The sequence below is a fragment of the Mauremys reevesii genome, linkage group 21, assembly GCF_016161935.1.
Source record: "Mauremys reevesii isolate NIE-2019 linkage group 21, ASM1616193v1, whole genome shotgun sequence".
Taxonomy (NCBI): Eukaryota; Metazoa; Chordata; order Testudines; family Geoemydidae; genus Mauremys; species Mauremys reevesii.
Window position 1 is genome coordinate 9817075 of NC_052643.1, and position 16458 is coordinate 9833532.

General features: G+C 41.3%; 1 protein-coding gene across 11 annotated transcripts in view; it reads right to left on the reverse strand.

The window, feature by feature from the left end:
* The window catches only part of KIF1B (kinesin family member 1B), a 135184-nt gene that overhangs the window by 110870 nt on the left and 7856 nt on the right, over positions 1-16458 (reverse strand). For all 11 annotated transcript variants that reach the window (XM_039508951.1, XM_039508953.1, XM_039508950.1 and 8 more), the window contains exon 2: positions 15836-16017. In XM_039508951.1, the coding sequence (XP_039364885.1) occupies positions 15836-15941 (106 nt within the window). In that variant the 5' untranslated portion in view covers positions 15942-16017. The remainder of the gene's footprint in view (positions 1-15835; positions 16018-16458) is intronic.

Genomic DNA, 16458 nt, shown 5'->3' on the forward strand with positions numbered 1-16458 from the left:
GGACAAGAACAAGCTAGAAAATGACCTATAGACCATTAGCCATGAACACAGGATGATAGTTATATAACCTTTCATCCCACAATCACCTACAAAACAAGAGCAATACCAGCCTTGCTCCCCAGTCCAGCTGATGACTGACACAGCTAGCTAATGCAATACAACTGACAAAAGGTTTTTCTCCTCACCATTTCTTTGCTTTGAGATGCAGCTGAAGTGTACTGATAACTACAGAAGATGATGACTTTATTCATAATAGGACAGGTGGTCCACAAAGCAGCCTTGGCTTACAAAAGGGATGAAAACCCACACACAGTTTGACCTGTCAGTCTTTGTGCAGGAAAAGCCAGTGTCAAGTATAGCAAGGGACGCCTGATTAGAACTGAGGTGCAGCAGCAGAACAAGGGGTGGGGAAGAATTAGCTTGAATGTGCTAGGGAAGAACTGGCAGCCTGATTTGTTTGAAAGATGCTTAATTTTAACTATTCTTGTGCACTTCAACAGGTAACTCCTGTTCCTTGGAATCAGAGACTTTTACAGACCATGCTCTGCAGCATTACTCAATCCCCACATTTTTCTTACTATCCCCATCTACTCAGTCTGCTCTATCATTCTGGTGTAGAAATTAGATAAAGTTGCAGCCTTTCAAATTTAGTGGACCAACTTAATCCCTGGATATTCTGAATTTAAGAAACAAAGAACAGTATTTGCAAACTCAAAAGTAGCTATTGCATCTGAACAGCAATCACATATACACCTGAATTTTTAATTGTATTTTAATAAATATATATTGATGTATAATATACTTGCCTTATACTTCACACAAACCTTGCAGAGTCTCTGAGAATAAATTTTACTCTTTGAAAATAAGATGTACTCCTCCCTAGAGCCCTGCAAAACTGCAGATATCCAAGGACCACATTTGTGGATAGGGCTCTACTCATTCCTACAAACACCACTGGATGAAGGAGCACAAGAGATAGCTGACATGAATTTAGCTTATTTTAAAGTCAGACAACCACAGTCCTCAGACAGCCAGGGGCACCCATTGTGTGGACACATGAATAGCTCTCACTCTGAAAAAAATATCTGGAATGCTGTACAAAGTAATACAAAGGGATGTTTTCACAGGAAGATGACTGAATGAGGGGTGGGCAGCACATAAAAGGAGAGAAGCCTTCACTTACTATGTTCCTCATCTCATTTAAAGTACACACACCACATCTGACATCCTCACCCCCCATTAGTGATTGGACAGGTTACGGGCATCATACCAAGAGACATGCCGGTTCACTCTGTATTGCACTCCAGTGAAGAATTAGCTAACTCTAGTTTGCCCTTCAAATAAAAACCAGCAGATGGAATTAACTGGGGCTCAATCCCTGGATTATCTGACATACAGTCTACGTGCAGGGAGGGAAATGGATTCAGAGATTAAAACCCAGCAGGGACTCCAATTGCTGGATTTTTTTTTATTTTATTAAAGGCCAGTAAGAGGCAAAAAGCATATGTGCAGTTTGGGAAGTTGATTTATCATCTTTTGTGCCATTCAGTAAGCCTCCAGACATCTACCTGATTTCAGGCAGGTTCCTTTTGTAATTAAAGGGTTAAAATAACTCAGACATTCATGCTGCTGCTCCTTCCATATCTACCAGAACTAGAAGCGCACACATTCTTAGGGAAAGACTAAGGGTATGGCTACACTTGCAGCTGTACAGCGCTGCCGCGGGAGCACTCCCGCGGCAGCGCTTTGAAGTGCAAGTGTGGTTGCGTCGCCAGCGCTAGGAGAGAGCTATCCCAGCAATGCAGGTACTACACCTCATTGTGGGAATTAGTTTACAGCGCTGGGAGCGCACTGTTTACACTGGCGCTTTACAGCGCTGTAACTTGCTGCGCTCAGGGGGGTGTTTTTCCACACCCGAGCAAGAAAGTTGCAGCGCTGTAAAGCACCAGTGTAGCCAAGGCCTAAGAGCTTTGCTCTGAGTTTCTACTTCACCAATCAGTCCTCACACAGGCTAAGTCTCCCACCATTGCTATACCACCAGTGGAATCACTAGCCTAGACAAAAGCCCAGGTATTTTTTACTGCTACCATTTATATTTACTTAGGGTTAACTGACATTTTTAAATAACCTCAAGTGAACTGCACCATGGGTAGAGCAATGTTAAGAGATTTTGTTTAAGGGGGGGGTGGAGGGGGAGAATGCTTGTGTTGACAGCCTTTTTGGAAAAGGATGTTACCAGCAGGTTTAAAATTCAGATACATTTAAGGAAATGGAATCTGAATTAGCCTTTCCCACTCCACCTCACCCCATATTAATAGAGGATTGCTGAAGTAAAACAGTTTTGTTTACATGCCTATGTAGCCAATGTAATTGGGACAGATTAGGGAGAGATTTGGGGGGCCTTCAGCATCAGACCCAGAAGACTAAACCAATGTTGGAGACAAAATGCAAGTCTGTCTGGAAAATGTAGATTCACACACTCAGAACAGATAGCAACAATGGAAACAAGTTTGTTACTGAGAGCCAGGTGGAAGGAGACTCCTATGAACTGGAACACGAGTAAGACCCTCCCCACACACACACACACTCTTGTTTAGTACAGGCTCTCTTACCAATACAACGCAACATCAATAAATGAGATTTGGCTACCTTGTTTTTAATATGGGGGGGGGAGGGGGAGGCTTGCAAAACCAGAGAACAGAGTTAATATTACAAGAGACAAATGCAGGGACATGGACACTTCCAGCCTGTAAAATAGAGTTTGCTTTTCAATCAAGACATTGTTTGCATTTTTCAACCCATTAGAAAGAAAGGAAACCAGATAGAGACTAAGAACTCCTCCCAACTGGAATTCAACAAGATTCACTCCCCACATGAGGAATTCCATCCCTGCACTGTGAGGAAGGCTGGGTGGGGGAGGGAGTGATGCAGAATAGTATCAAAGCCAGGCAAATGCTTGCCCACAGAAGCTGCTGGAAAGCAATCTCTCATCCTCAGCTGCTCTTGCAGATCCAGTTGCTATAAATATGATCTCTGCAGCTGGCCTTTTGGGAAGACAACACGCCAGCAGATTTCGCCTCAAGTGGAAGCTAGTTACTTAAACCATACCATCCTAACTGTTTTAGAAACGTTTACACAATTATGAGATATTCAAATATCCACTTTACAAATGGGGAAGGCCAGGAAGTCAAGTGATTTGGGAATCCTTAAAAGCTCACCTAAGAATTATTCTTATGCAAAGAATCTCCTCTCACCTTCCAATAAAACAGACAAGAGGGCTTTAAAGAACAGACTTTTTTTAAACAACTAGCAAAGGATTTTGGCTCGGACCATAATCCCAGCTCTTTTTTTAAATAACTTCCTTTAAAACCCTAGCCTATGCCTCTTTCCCTGACACGGACCATGTAGTTGCATGCCATTGAACTCCGACAGCACAAAACAGAAATGAAAACAGTGTATCATGACCACAAAAATTCCTTGTTTGCCCCACTGTAAAGTACAGAAGCAAGATAGGACATCAGTTTCTCAGCCACCCAGTGAAATCTCTCTGGATTTCACTAAGCCTCATTTTTACACAGATCAAATCAGAGTTATTTGCTAAAAAAAGTTAAGACAAACAAGCATTAAACCTTAAAACAAGCTTTTGAGGTAGAAGTATTACACCCATTTTATAGCTAACTATCCATTTAAGTGTCTTGCCCAAGGTCATAAAGCAACACATCTGCAGCACTGGGAACACCACAACCACAGAGAATGCTTGAGCACTGTAAAGTTACACAGAAGAATGAAGTTGGCACATCAGAGTCCAAATGACTCCTAGTATTATTATTCACAACACTCTAAATGTAACCTTCACATCTCAAGCAGGGGGATGAGTTCCTAGGTACAGCTACAATGTGCCACACCTTGAGCTATTCACTTGCCAAGCTGGCCAATGGTTCAAGGAAATGCTATCCTAAGGTGTTGCCAGGTTTCAAAACAGAAATGCTCTGAAGTTTTCTGATTACCATATTTAAAGTTCATTACACCAAAGCCCACCAAAAAAGTACAAACATTAAAAAATAATCAAGTTGAGAGTCAGATTGCCCAAAGGAAAAAATAAAGAGGAAGAATGTCTTGACCGCCAACGTTTCCTGGCAGGCATGTCATGCATTTCATGTCAGACTGATGGGATACTGCCAGCGTTACTGCTGACATCCACAAATTGTACATTTCAGAAGAGAGCAGTCATCAAGGATGGTATTAGTTTATAAAAGTGGATACTTCCACCTATTCTGTTCTCTCTTGGCTGCCAAAACCACACAATTCTTTTAAGAGAAAAAGCAGAAATGTTGATTGCTAAACTTGGGCTCATGGGATTATTGGGACAGACAGGTTACAATCAAGGCCTGATCTACACTAGGAAATTAGGTTGGCATAACGACATCACTCATGAGCATGAAAAAGCCCCACCCCTGAATAATGGAGTTAGAACAACCCAATGTCTAGTGCAGACAGCACTAGGTTGGTGGGAGAATTCCATCAATCTAGCTACCCCTCTCATTGGAGCAGATTACCTACACCAATGGGAGAAGCTCTTCCATCAGTATAAGTAGTGTCTTCACTGAAACAATACAGTAGCACCGCTGCAGCTTTAAGTGTAGACAAGCCCTAAGTCATTTGTTTCCTCTTTCTGTCCCTCACAAGACTAGAGAGAGGACAAGCAGCAATCTTGATCCTAATGTAGATAAAAGCCAGTCTCTGCCAAGCAGCACTGGTCTCACCACAAATTCAGACCCAACTATTTCAATTAGACTAACACTTTAATAAAACCATACAAAGTAGGTTGGGAGAGCCTAAATTTATTAGACTCTGGCATCAGGTCACTCATATCCAACCTCAGGTTTTATAATGCTACCGGGGAGGAAGAAGGCTATCCAATTTTTAGGTTTTATTGGTTGGTTGTTTTGGGGCTCTTTTTTTTTTAAACCCACTAAATATATTGTCGTTTTCTCTATTTAAAAAAAAATACACCTGCATTCAGATCACTGTCACAAGAGACAAGAAGCTACCTGGAACAGCTACAGAGCTACTAGTCAAATATTTTTATTTGCAACTAGGTTACTGTGGTGGAGGATACTATTTTGCACAACCATAAGATGTTCCAAACCAACAGTAGGCAGAATTTAAAAGACATCTCAGTCAATTTATCTAGTGTAGATATTGGGAGAATTATTGATCAGGTTCAATGAATACCAAGCCTAACTCCTCAGCCCCGCACTCCAAATAGCAGCTACTTAAACTATAGTCAATGCCACAAGTCATATCCCTGGGGGTACATGCTTTAGTTCGCCTCATGCCAATTCACAGTACCCATTGCCTACCCCAAAGCAGCACTCAGGTGTATCTGCTGCTTAGCAAACTCAAAAAATGAAACTCCAATAACTTCATTATGTTTCATGAAGCATTTCTGAAGCCCAAGATGCCCGTTAGGCAACCTAGTTGCAATCTGTTCAGGGCAGCAGCTGTGACAATAGTTCCTGACAGATGGAGCTGCTCCACTGCTTCAGCAGGAGTCAGAATCCCCAGTCTCATAAGATGATCCCATAACCTCAAATACTCCACAGAAGGACTTTTCACAATTACTCAAGATGGCAAAGCCTGAACTGGCAAAATCCCCATGCAGGGCTTTGAGTCCTATTCTGAGGATCCAGTATCTGTGTTCAACAAGCAGCTCACTAGATTATTCAGAGAGCAGTCTCTCTCTGTGAATGGGAACACTTATGCCACATCAAACCAAACCAGAGTGTATGAGTAAAACTCACATGATAAACTCACTTCATTCGGTCACTGGCACTCAAGTGCTAGAGTCTGTAGGGGACACTAAATCAAGTTTCTATAGGCCAGATACAACAGAATAAAAATCACCTACAGAAAGAAAATTACAGATAGTCAGAAAAATCAGAGGAAGCCTTTGTCAGTGTGGTTTAAACCACTTTACCTACTAAGAGGAAAAGTAAGCCATACGGAAAGGGTCTTAACATCTTAAAAAGCTACTATGTAAAATACAAGTTAAGATGTTAGGAAAAGAAGTTGAGTCATCCTGCAGCAACTTCTACCATAATGTGCAATATTTAACACCTACAGCAAGGGCAAATTAACAAAGGGCCCTTTGTCACTTACATTTCCAAATGCCATATACTTGGACCAACATACATCTGTGCCTAATATTTTCTGAACACTACATGATATATGATAATCAGCATCTAAACAGTAAATGAGGATCAGTTTGGACACAGGGTGACAGCTAATTTAGGTTTTGGGATGAGATTTTTACTATCACAGCCAAGGTAATAGAATGGAAACAGCTAACTGCAGAAAGGAGAGCTAACACTGCAGCAGCATACCTGCCTTTCAAGTTTATTCATCTTAGCTGCAAGCCTTATTTGTGCCTAGCAGGACAGGCTACTCAGTTTCTTTAGCCAAGACTTCAGTTCTGTGATAATGCAATCCCCTAGAATAGGGGAACTGGGGGCTTGGCTACACTTACAAATTTGCAGCGCTGCAGCAGGGTGTGAAAACACACCCTCTGCAGCGCTGCAAATTGCGGCGCTACAAAGCGCCAGTGTAGTCAAAGCCCCAGCGCTGGGAGCCGCGCTCCCAGCGCTGTCCGTTATTCCCCACAGGGAGGTGGAGTACTGACAGCGCTGGGAGAGTTTTCTCCCAGCGCTGGCGCTTTGACTACACTTAGCGCTTCAAAGCGCTGCCGCGCTTTGAAATGCAAGTGTAGCCACAGCCTGGGATACTGAAACCTCAGCACCCAGCCCAGCTCTGATGCATGCACATTGGTAACCATGGAATGGCTGCAGCATGACAAAGGGCCAATACACAAATTGGCAGCCTAATGTGTGATCTTCGTAGCAGAGAACCCCAATCTCACTTCATATTGGCTATATGAAGGGCATAAGAATGTGAGTGATTTAGTTCAGCCTTAAGCACTTGCATAGCAGAATGCAATGAATCAGAAATAGAAGATTATTAGGTTATCCAGTCCATTCCCCAGGAGCCACTGCTCGATTTTGGCCTACAGGATTCTCTTGCATTTTGTCCAGTCTAGTACCACTATTTCCCTTGGAAGATAATTCTGGTTTAAGATATTCCCCTCTACTCCCTACCTTTCACCTTGAGATTCAATTTAAATACCCTTTCTTGATTTCATTCCATTACTCTTATCTGAACACAGACAACCCCTATGCTACTCAACTCCAGCTACAGCTAATCATTCAAACTTCCTACTCTTCCATGCACAAATTCCATGACAGAGTGAGCAGTGTATCATCTTGCAAGTTCCCATGAATGCAGTTCATCTCAACTACACCTAATGCTCTACTGAAATGTACAAATTTACTTACTGCTGACAATGGATGTCAAACTCAGGCATCTCTGCACCAGAGCTGAAAATAGTTACCTGCTAGTGTAGATGGAATCAATTATTGATGTCAAAAGTTAGCAATGGGTCAGTTTCTTAGTGCAGACAGTGTTTTGTACTCTGGTTATGGCTTCACTCCTAGGCAACTTTAGACACATTACAGCTATAGCCTCTGAATAAACTGGGCTAGTAGTCACTCAAAAAGTTTAGTAAGTCATATCTAACAATTGTAGAGGAAAGCACATAGCATATTTAAGGTAGGAACTTTTTTCTTATTTCACCAATAGGCACTTCCAAGGAGCTGCTGTGTGATAACTTGGAATTTGGTTGGAGGGCTTACTGAAATCACATGACAGTGTGCCATACTGCATGCTACCAATACAGCAGAAATGTTTACACTTAAAAGGAATGTTACAGTTACTTCAGGTTCCTGGTAAACTTGTTACACCAAAACGTTTTAAAATGGTATAGAGATTTTAAGAGCACGTAGGAGAATGACAGAGGGAGGGAATGACAGAACAAGGAGTAATGGTCTCAAGTTGCAGTGGGGGAGCTTTAGGTTGGACATTAGGAAAAAAAATTTCACTAGGAGGGTGGTGAAGCACTGGAATGGGTTACCTAGGGAGGTGGTGGAATCTCCTTCCTTAGAGGTTTACAGTCAGGCTTGACAAATCCCTGGCTAGGATGATATAGTTGGCGATTGGTCCTGCTTTGAGCAGGGGTTGGACTAGATGATCTCCTGAGGTCCCTTCCAACCCTGATATTCTATGAGTCTATGAAAATATAGAAAATGCAAGCAGAAGGCTAACTGAAGATAACCCATATGCAGAAAACACTTATCTCAATACTAATGATCACCTGGCTGAATGTTACAGAACAGCCAAGCTTTCATGACCACAGCCCAACTCTATGAAAGAAAAGAAAAAAACAAAGAATGAACCCACAGGGATAAGCCTTGAAGCCTGAAGCAGAGATCTGTAGAATGTGACCATTTCAAGGGGGTGGTCTAGCTATGCAAGCAGTAGACAACTCTTAGTGTTACATGTTGTCAGTTTCTTTCTAATCTAGCTGCACTCTGCAGGTCTACCTAACTGTATCCAGCCAAAATAAATAAATAAATAAAAATCCAAGAAGTTGTAAAAAGCTGCTGTATTTCAGTCACGAAAGCTGCAAAAATCAATGACTTTAGTTTTTGTTTAATGTTATAATCCCAGAAAGCCATCTTTTTTTTTTAAATAAAACATACTAAATGATAACAAATGAGGCTAAAACGCTAAAAAAAAAAAATTGCTGCTATTCCAGCCAGCAGCTAATTTGGGAATTCAGTTCTTTGTGGTTCTTTCACTTCCAGTTATCTCACTAACATTCCCTTCAAATTGGTTTAAGAAAAGCGATGTGTTGGTGTATTAATATTTACAAACTAAGCTACTATAATTTTAATAGCAATAAATTGCATTATTTGCTAGCTGAATGGATATTTAAATGGGGTCCTTCTCTCTCCTCCAGCTTCAGCCACTGCTCAAACCTGGCTTTAACCATGTTCTTTTGTTATGCAGAAACCTGGCCTTATGTCTCCCTGAAGTGTATTGACAGATTACCCAATCATTTCCACTGAAGTAGAGCAACACAGAGCTTCTTAAGTACATAAGAGTTGAGCTTGCAAATCCAATAAACCAAGAAGGAAAATCTCAACATATTTACATTTGACAGATCTCTACAAGCACTGTAAAAATAATGACTATTACATGTAGCGCACGCCTTTCTTTCCATGCATTAGATGCAGGGGTCATTTCATGCACTCATCACTAAAATGTAGCAATTTCTGGAGTAGAATGCAGCAGGCTTCAAATCCACTTCCCATACTAATATGGTTTTTGCAAATATTTCAGAAGTCTTCAAAAGTTATTACTGCCCTGTGTCATAAAAATTAGGCTAATTATGAGTATTGTTTGCTCACAAAAGGAATTCACAATAGGAAATAAGTACTGGTACACAAAAACAGTAACCCATTTACATTTCCACCTCTACAAACCTATAGTGGTCAGGTGTGATTTTGAAAAGTTGCTCCTAAGTCACTTAGGAGCAGAAGTCTCATTGACTTCCAGTAGGTCTTGTACTCCTAAATCTCTAAGGTGACTTTCAAAAATCCCAATTTTCATTCTTCACATATTAATACCAAATATTCATCATACCCTAGGAAGAAGTCAGAACTTCCTTGGCTGGGATGAGCCTGGAACTCAGTGAATTAAAGGAAGACCCAAGCGCTTAAAAAAATAAAAATAATAAAAAAAAACCTACTTTGGCCCCTCCTGCTTTTTTAAATTAAGTGCCTAAATAGTAATGTTTTGTAACTTCTCAGTTCTCCAAGCCTATGAACTTCTCCTCTTCCATTTCCAAAGACCTTATGGCAGTAACATTCAGCTGCATACCATCTGCAATCAACTATGATCTCAACAAGCAGCTCAGGCTTGCTGACAATATACCAATCCCTTAATGCAGTGAGCACATGACTTCAGCTGGACTGCAGGATTTCAGTCTTTCTATAACATATTTCAGTTCTGAAAAGATGATTCATTCACACAATTCCTTAAATACACAGTATCATATTTGTGTTAACTCATTCCTGCAGTCCCTGTGCATCACCAGCACCAAACAAATTCACACTATAGGCTAGCATATTAAGAGAGAGAAAACCTAATGCACAGCTACAGAAAATGCATTTAATAAATATGTTCACAGAACGGATTTTAAAATTCCCATGGTACTTTCTACCTACCCTTTTCAGATACAAAAACTCAATCTTGGCTACTCATGATAATTAAAATACTTCAGCACTTTCTGCAAGAGTAAGTGTATCATCCTCAGCATCTTGCAACTTTAGGTGGATATGCTGTATTCTTTATTTGTCTGTACCTATCACATAGCTTTGCTATGTGCCGTTAAACAATTGCAATGGAATAGCTTTCACTGGTTGGTGAAGTGATTTCTATAAATACACATAACATCTGTAGGTATTATATGAATACGAGTTATTATCCACCTTTATAATTATAAAAAAATGCTTAATATCAGATTTCCAATGGTTTAACATACTGCTCTAACACTGACCCTAGAACAGAACTTACTAGACAAGGTCTCAGGTCCAAAGCACTTATTGGCAATCAAGTTGCCTCTAGAAAAGTTTATTTAAGGTGCTCAGAAGTTTCTAGAAAGCAAAATACCAACTAGCCAGTTTACTCATTAAAAACATTCCCCCACCCCCAATTATTAGAAGTTCTTTAATTAAACATCATGGGTTCAAGTCCCTAGTATGAAACAAGCTATTTCGTCATTTTTAAATATATGTTTGAAGGAGCCAGTCAGTAGGACTATCAGTATTTTTATTATTTGAACCCTATAAGCCCTAACCAAGGTTGATTGGGGATCTATTAAGCGAATCACTGTATAAAACACACAGGACAGTTAAACAATGCAAACACTTTGGGGGAATTAATTAACACCACAAAAGAGGCAGCAGTAAAGTGACTTGCCCAGAGTCACAGCAGGTCAGTGGCTGAACTGGGAATAGAACCCGTCTGATCCCCAGTTAGTGCCCTATCCAGCGAAGCATGCTTCTGCTACAGTTTCATATTTCTGTGTCACTTGTACCATGAATGCATATCAAAAGCCTTTGAAAATTTAAAGATTCAGTTACCTCAGAGGGCAGTATTTTTTAAAACATGTTACTCATGTTTTTAGCAACTTTACAGAAACATTTTACAAATCTAGTTTGGTTTTCACTATTTATGCTATTTACTTAAATTCACTCAGCCTGAACAGTGAAACTGAACTGAAACTAAAACAAGAGAACCCATTTTTTGTTTTACACATATTAGCGCAATGTAGTTGCATTTCCAAAATCGAATCAAGAACAGGATAAATACCAAATACTTCCATTGACATTTAAAAATAATTTGTGAATGTATTTGCTCATACTGTATTTTGTAAAGACTTACTGAACGCATTAATTTTGGGATCTGAACTACTAGCATCGCTTTCTAAAAAAAATTTTGGATCCTTTTGAAACGATATTTTCAAGCAGGCATTCAAGCTATTACATCTAAAACTTGACTTTTCATAGTTGGAATTTTTTCCTATTTCCAGTGCTTCTGTTTGCCTCTTACACCAAGATCACTGAGTTGTCACTTGGAATAGGCCATTCTTGCTGACAACCTCCGTCACGTCACCTGGCATGACTCAAATTCATATTAAGAGAAACATATGACAAACTACGCGTTCCAAAGAACTCAGTCAATAGACTCCACCACCACATCCACAGGTTCTCCCAAACCACTACTTGAAGATGTATTAGGCTGTGGCTACACTTGCATTTGAAGCGCTAAGTGTAGTCAAAGCGCCAGCGCTGGGAGAAAACTCTCCCAGCGCTGTCAGTACTCCACCTCCCTGTAGGGAATAACGAACAGCGCTGGGAGCGCGGCTCCCAGGCTGGGGGGCCTGGCGCAGCACAGCAGCGCAGAGCAGGTGTGTTCACACTGCACACCCTGCCTGCAAAATTGTAAGTAAAGCCAAAAAACATTCAAATAGAGGTGTGATTTTTTGGGGTGGGAGTGGGGAAGTTACTAAAATAGTTATACTAATACAACTCCTAGTGTGGATCTAAGTTCCCTCTAAGCTGCGCAGCTGCCTCTTAAGCCTCTGGGAGGTGGGGGGGGAACTCTGGGCTCCAGCAGCAGCGGTGGGGCTTTGGGCAGAAGGGGTGGTCCACACAGGGACTAGCCTCCCCGAGCCTGGGGTTCACCTGCTGCCCATGAAGTTATGCTTAATCTCACTGGGATTCTCTCTCTAGGTAGCAACACCAACAACACTGCTGGGCACTGACTAGCAGAAAGTTTAACAGCCAAAGAAGCCAGCCTATAAATCCTACAGTTACAAAGGCACTATAGCAAAGAACAACCCTGGTTGCCATTACAACATTTAAAAGATGTTTCAAGGAATTTGGGGTAGAGCTTTTCCAAATTTTCACTTGCCTAAAAAGCAGACAATGAAGATGGGGATTGATCATCACTGGTATCTTTGCTACTTGCTACTCTGCATTTCTATAGGATCATCAGGTGAAAGGAGAAAAGTGCTTTAATGGGGCTGTGTAGTCATGGCACCAGCCTCCACAAGGGGAATAGCTCCCAGCGCTGGTGCACTGTCTACACTGGCACTTTACAGCACTGAAACTTGCAGCGCTCAGGATTTGTTTTTTCACATCCGAGCGAGAAAGTTGCAGCGCTGTAAAGTGCCAGTGCAGACAAGCCTTTAGGTAGGGTCCCTGTCTGCACCATTTAATGAGATGTTTAAAAATAACACTTGAACACCATTTACATTGTACAGCCTATCACTGGCTTGCCTAACTAGCACAGGGACCACGTGAGAAATACAGGAGAACCTCAGAGTTACGAACTGACCAGTCAACAACACACCTCATTTGAAACTGGAAGAATGCAATTTGGCAGCAACAGAGACAAAAAAGCAAATATAGTACAGTACTGTGTTAAATGTAAACTACTAACAAAATAAAAGGAAAGTTTAAAAAAAATATTTGACACGTAAGGAAATTGTTCCTGTGCTTGCTTCATTTAAATTAAGATGGTTAAAAACAGCGTTTTTCTTCTGCATAATAAAATTTCAAAGCTGTATTAAGTCAATGTTCAGTTGTAAACTTTTGAAAGAACCACCATAACGTTTTGTTCAGAGTTACAAACAACCTGCATTCCTTAAGTGTTTGTTATTGAAATTCTAATACTGTATTTTCAAAAAAAATCAGTTACCAGGAGAGATTCTTACCTAAACTACAGGACTTGTATGGCATTCTTTGGTCCCCAGAGAGACAAGATGTGTGGGGTAATAGTTTTTATTGGACTAACTTCTGCTGGTGAAAGAGAAAAGCTTTCAAGCTTACATAGAGCTCTTCTTTGGATACTAGCCAGAGAGAGATGTGAGTTTAAACTAAGCTTATACCCTTTTCTGAATTCATTTTTAAGACAATACAGGCCAAGCCTAACTTTTACAATTATTTTATGTCAGTGTAAGCAGTCTTGGACAGATTAAGTGACTTGCACAAAGTCAAAATGAGTCAGTGGCAGCCAAGAATAGAACCCAGAAGTCCTAAATCTGTGTCAAAACCCTAACTTCAAATTGGATACTGTCAGACCAAAGCCTCCTATAGACTCTTCAGCGAGTAATAGGTTTCAGAATGGTAGCTGTGTTAGTCTGTATCAGCAAAAAGAACGAGACGTACTTGTGGCACCTTAGAGACTAACAACTTTATTTAGTCTAAGGTGCCACAAGTACTCCTCATTCTTTTCAGCGAGTAAGCGCAGCAAGACATATCATTCCTCCGTCCCATTTCTTTTCCCCACATTTTATTATCTTGAAAACCTGTTATTTTCATTTAGGAAAACTCCTGTTCTCCCCCCCCCACACCCTCTAGATTCCTGACATATTTTCCTTCCACTGTGAAGATTGGGTGGGAGAGTGCGGGAGAATTAGCTCTCAGATTCAAACTGCAAGGACTCCAGAGCCATTTCAATTTAAGACTCCCTTCCCACAGTCTTTAAATGGCCTTGGTGATTTAAACCTGATCAGCTCAGCCAGCTTGTATCTATGCCATGAGACCCAGGGCAAATCTACACTACAATGCTACTTTGGCACATCTGGTGCTGACAGGAGACAGCTCCCCTGTCAGCATAATTACTCCACCTCAGTAAGAAGCAGAAGCTGTCAGTGGGAGAGCATCTCCTGCCAACATAGCACTGGTGTGGACAGTGTAAAACTTCTGTTCCTTGAGGGAGGGGCAGGGGGATTTTTCATACCCCATAGCAATGCAAGTTATATCAACTTAGGCTGTAGTGTAGACCTGCCCCTAGAAACAGAAGGCTTCAGATTATACCATTCTCTGAGGGAAAAAAAACAAACAAAAAAAAAAACACAGCAGAAAGCTACAAAGGAACTGCTGGCTATGTTGCACTGGAAGAAATCTCCCTCCCACGCACACTTTTTCTTTTAACTTTGACTCAGTTTACTGGAGCCTTCTATTAATGATACTGTATTACCATGCCCAGGAATTCAGCAAGTGGCCCTTGTGCCAGTACCATGTCAGATAAACTGGCAGACAGTCTGCCAGAAATATGCCAGGCACCCTTGTCACTGGACCATAAGCAAGACATTTCCACACAGACCTAGGGTATGTCTACCCTACCCACCAGATCAGCAGGCAGCAATCAATCCAGCGAGGATCAATTTATCGCGTCTAGTCTAGATGCGATAAATCAATCCCCGAGTACTCTCCCATTGACTCCTATACTCCAGCACCGTGAGAGGCGCAAGCAGAGTTGACAGGGGAGTGGCAGCAGTCGACTCACCGCGGTGAAGACACCATGGTAAGTTGACTTCAGATACGTTAGTCACATATCTGAAGTTGTGCAACTTAGATCGACCCCCCCCCCCAGCGTAGACCAGGGCTTAGGCTCTCTCGTACATGTCACAACCATTATCATAAGACTAGACTGATGTCACAAACAGATTTAACGCTTCAGTGCAGGATCAGTCTGAAGGAGAAGCTCAGCTCAAAAGGAGGGAGAGCTGCAGTTAGTGAATATTACTGGTTACCTAAGCACATGCAAATAACATCAAAGTAAATGGTGTATGTTTATTTCTGTGGTTACCCAATAAGATAATGTTGGACTGTCTGCCCCAAGGAACACAAAGGCAGGGAAGCAGCCAGTATTCAGAGAAAGTTGGCTGAAAATTAAGAGCTACATAAAAAAGGGTGGGTTTATGTTTTTTGTTTTAATTTACATTTTGTGAACAGCTCCCCCTTTGTCTCCCAACTACCTGTCCCTCCAACTCTGGGCCTCCACAGTCAGCCCCTGAAGGAGAACCGCAGGGGGAAGATGGTCCTGGAGGCTAAAACTATCCCAACTCCAAGTAACACCTCATTTGATTAACTGACTCAAACAGTACTCTGTTAAAGCATGCTAGGGAACCTTTAGTGTACACCAGGAGGGCCTACACGAACCAATTTATGTCAAACATTAGGGCACTTTAGAAATCACACCCTGATAGCACAAATTACTCAACCATGTGGACAAGCCCTAACACTCACGTCAACATCATATTTCCCCCCCGCCAAAGCCCTCAGTTCACCACCAGCTAACATTACCTGCCACAAAATCAAATACCCAGGATTCAGCCTTCTCTAGTTAAGTACAAAAATAATGAAGTCACCCATAAGAGGCTTGCAAGAGGAAGAAACTTCCCTAAAAGGGTAATTCCAGATGCTGTAATGTGCACAGTAGTCAGTTTACTTTGATCAAAGAAGAGGACAAAGGAGTGGAACCGGGAGAGGTAGATTCCATTAGCAGGTCAGAATGAACTTACTGGTTGAGTTGCCTTGCATCTGAATGATGCATTTGGATTCTTTGCTGGTCTCTCTGGAATTGAAGGGCCTGACCCGGACAGCCACCTTCACCGAAGCTCCTGACATTTTGATTTCCTATAGTGTTGAGTCCAGAAACCAGATGCAAAGGGTTTTTTTCCTTTTTATGATCTCTTGGAGTTTTCTAAAGAGAAAGTGAGATTCAGTTACTTTAAAAATACATTCATAACAGGTTACATTAATGGAGGGGAGAAGGGAAGCTTATCTGTAAGCTTGCCTCGGCCTAACACATCACAAGTTTTTATGTCTATTCAGAGAATCCAGAGCTAGAGATATCCCCATCATGCTCCTAGTCCAGGGGTCAGCAACCTTTCAGAAGTGGTGTGCTAAGTCTTCATTTAGTCACTCTAATTTAAGGTTCTGCATGCCAGTAATACATGTTAATGTTTTTAGAAGGTCTATAATATGTAACTAAACTATGTTGTATGTAAAGTAAATAAGGTTTTAAAAATGTTTAAGAAGCTTCATTTAAAATTAAATTAAAATGCAGAGCCTCCCCACCCCCCACCCCGGTGGCCAGGACCTGGGCAGTGAGAGTGCCACTGAAAATCAGCTCGCGTGCTGC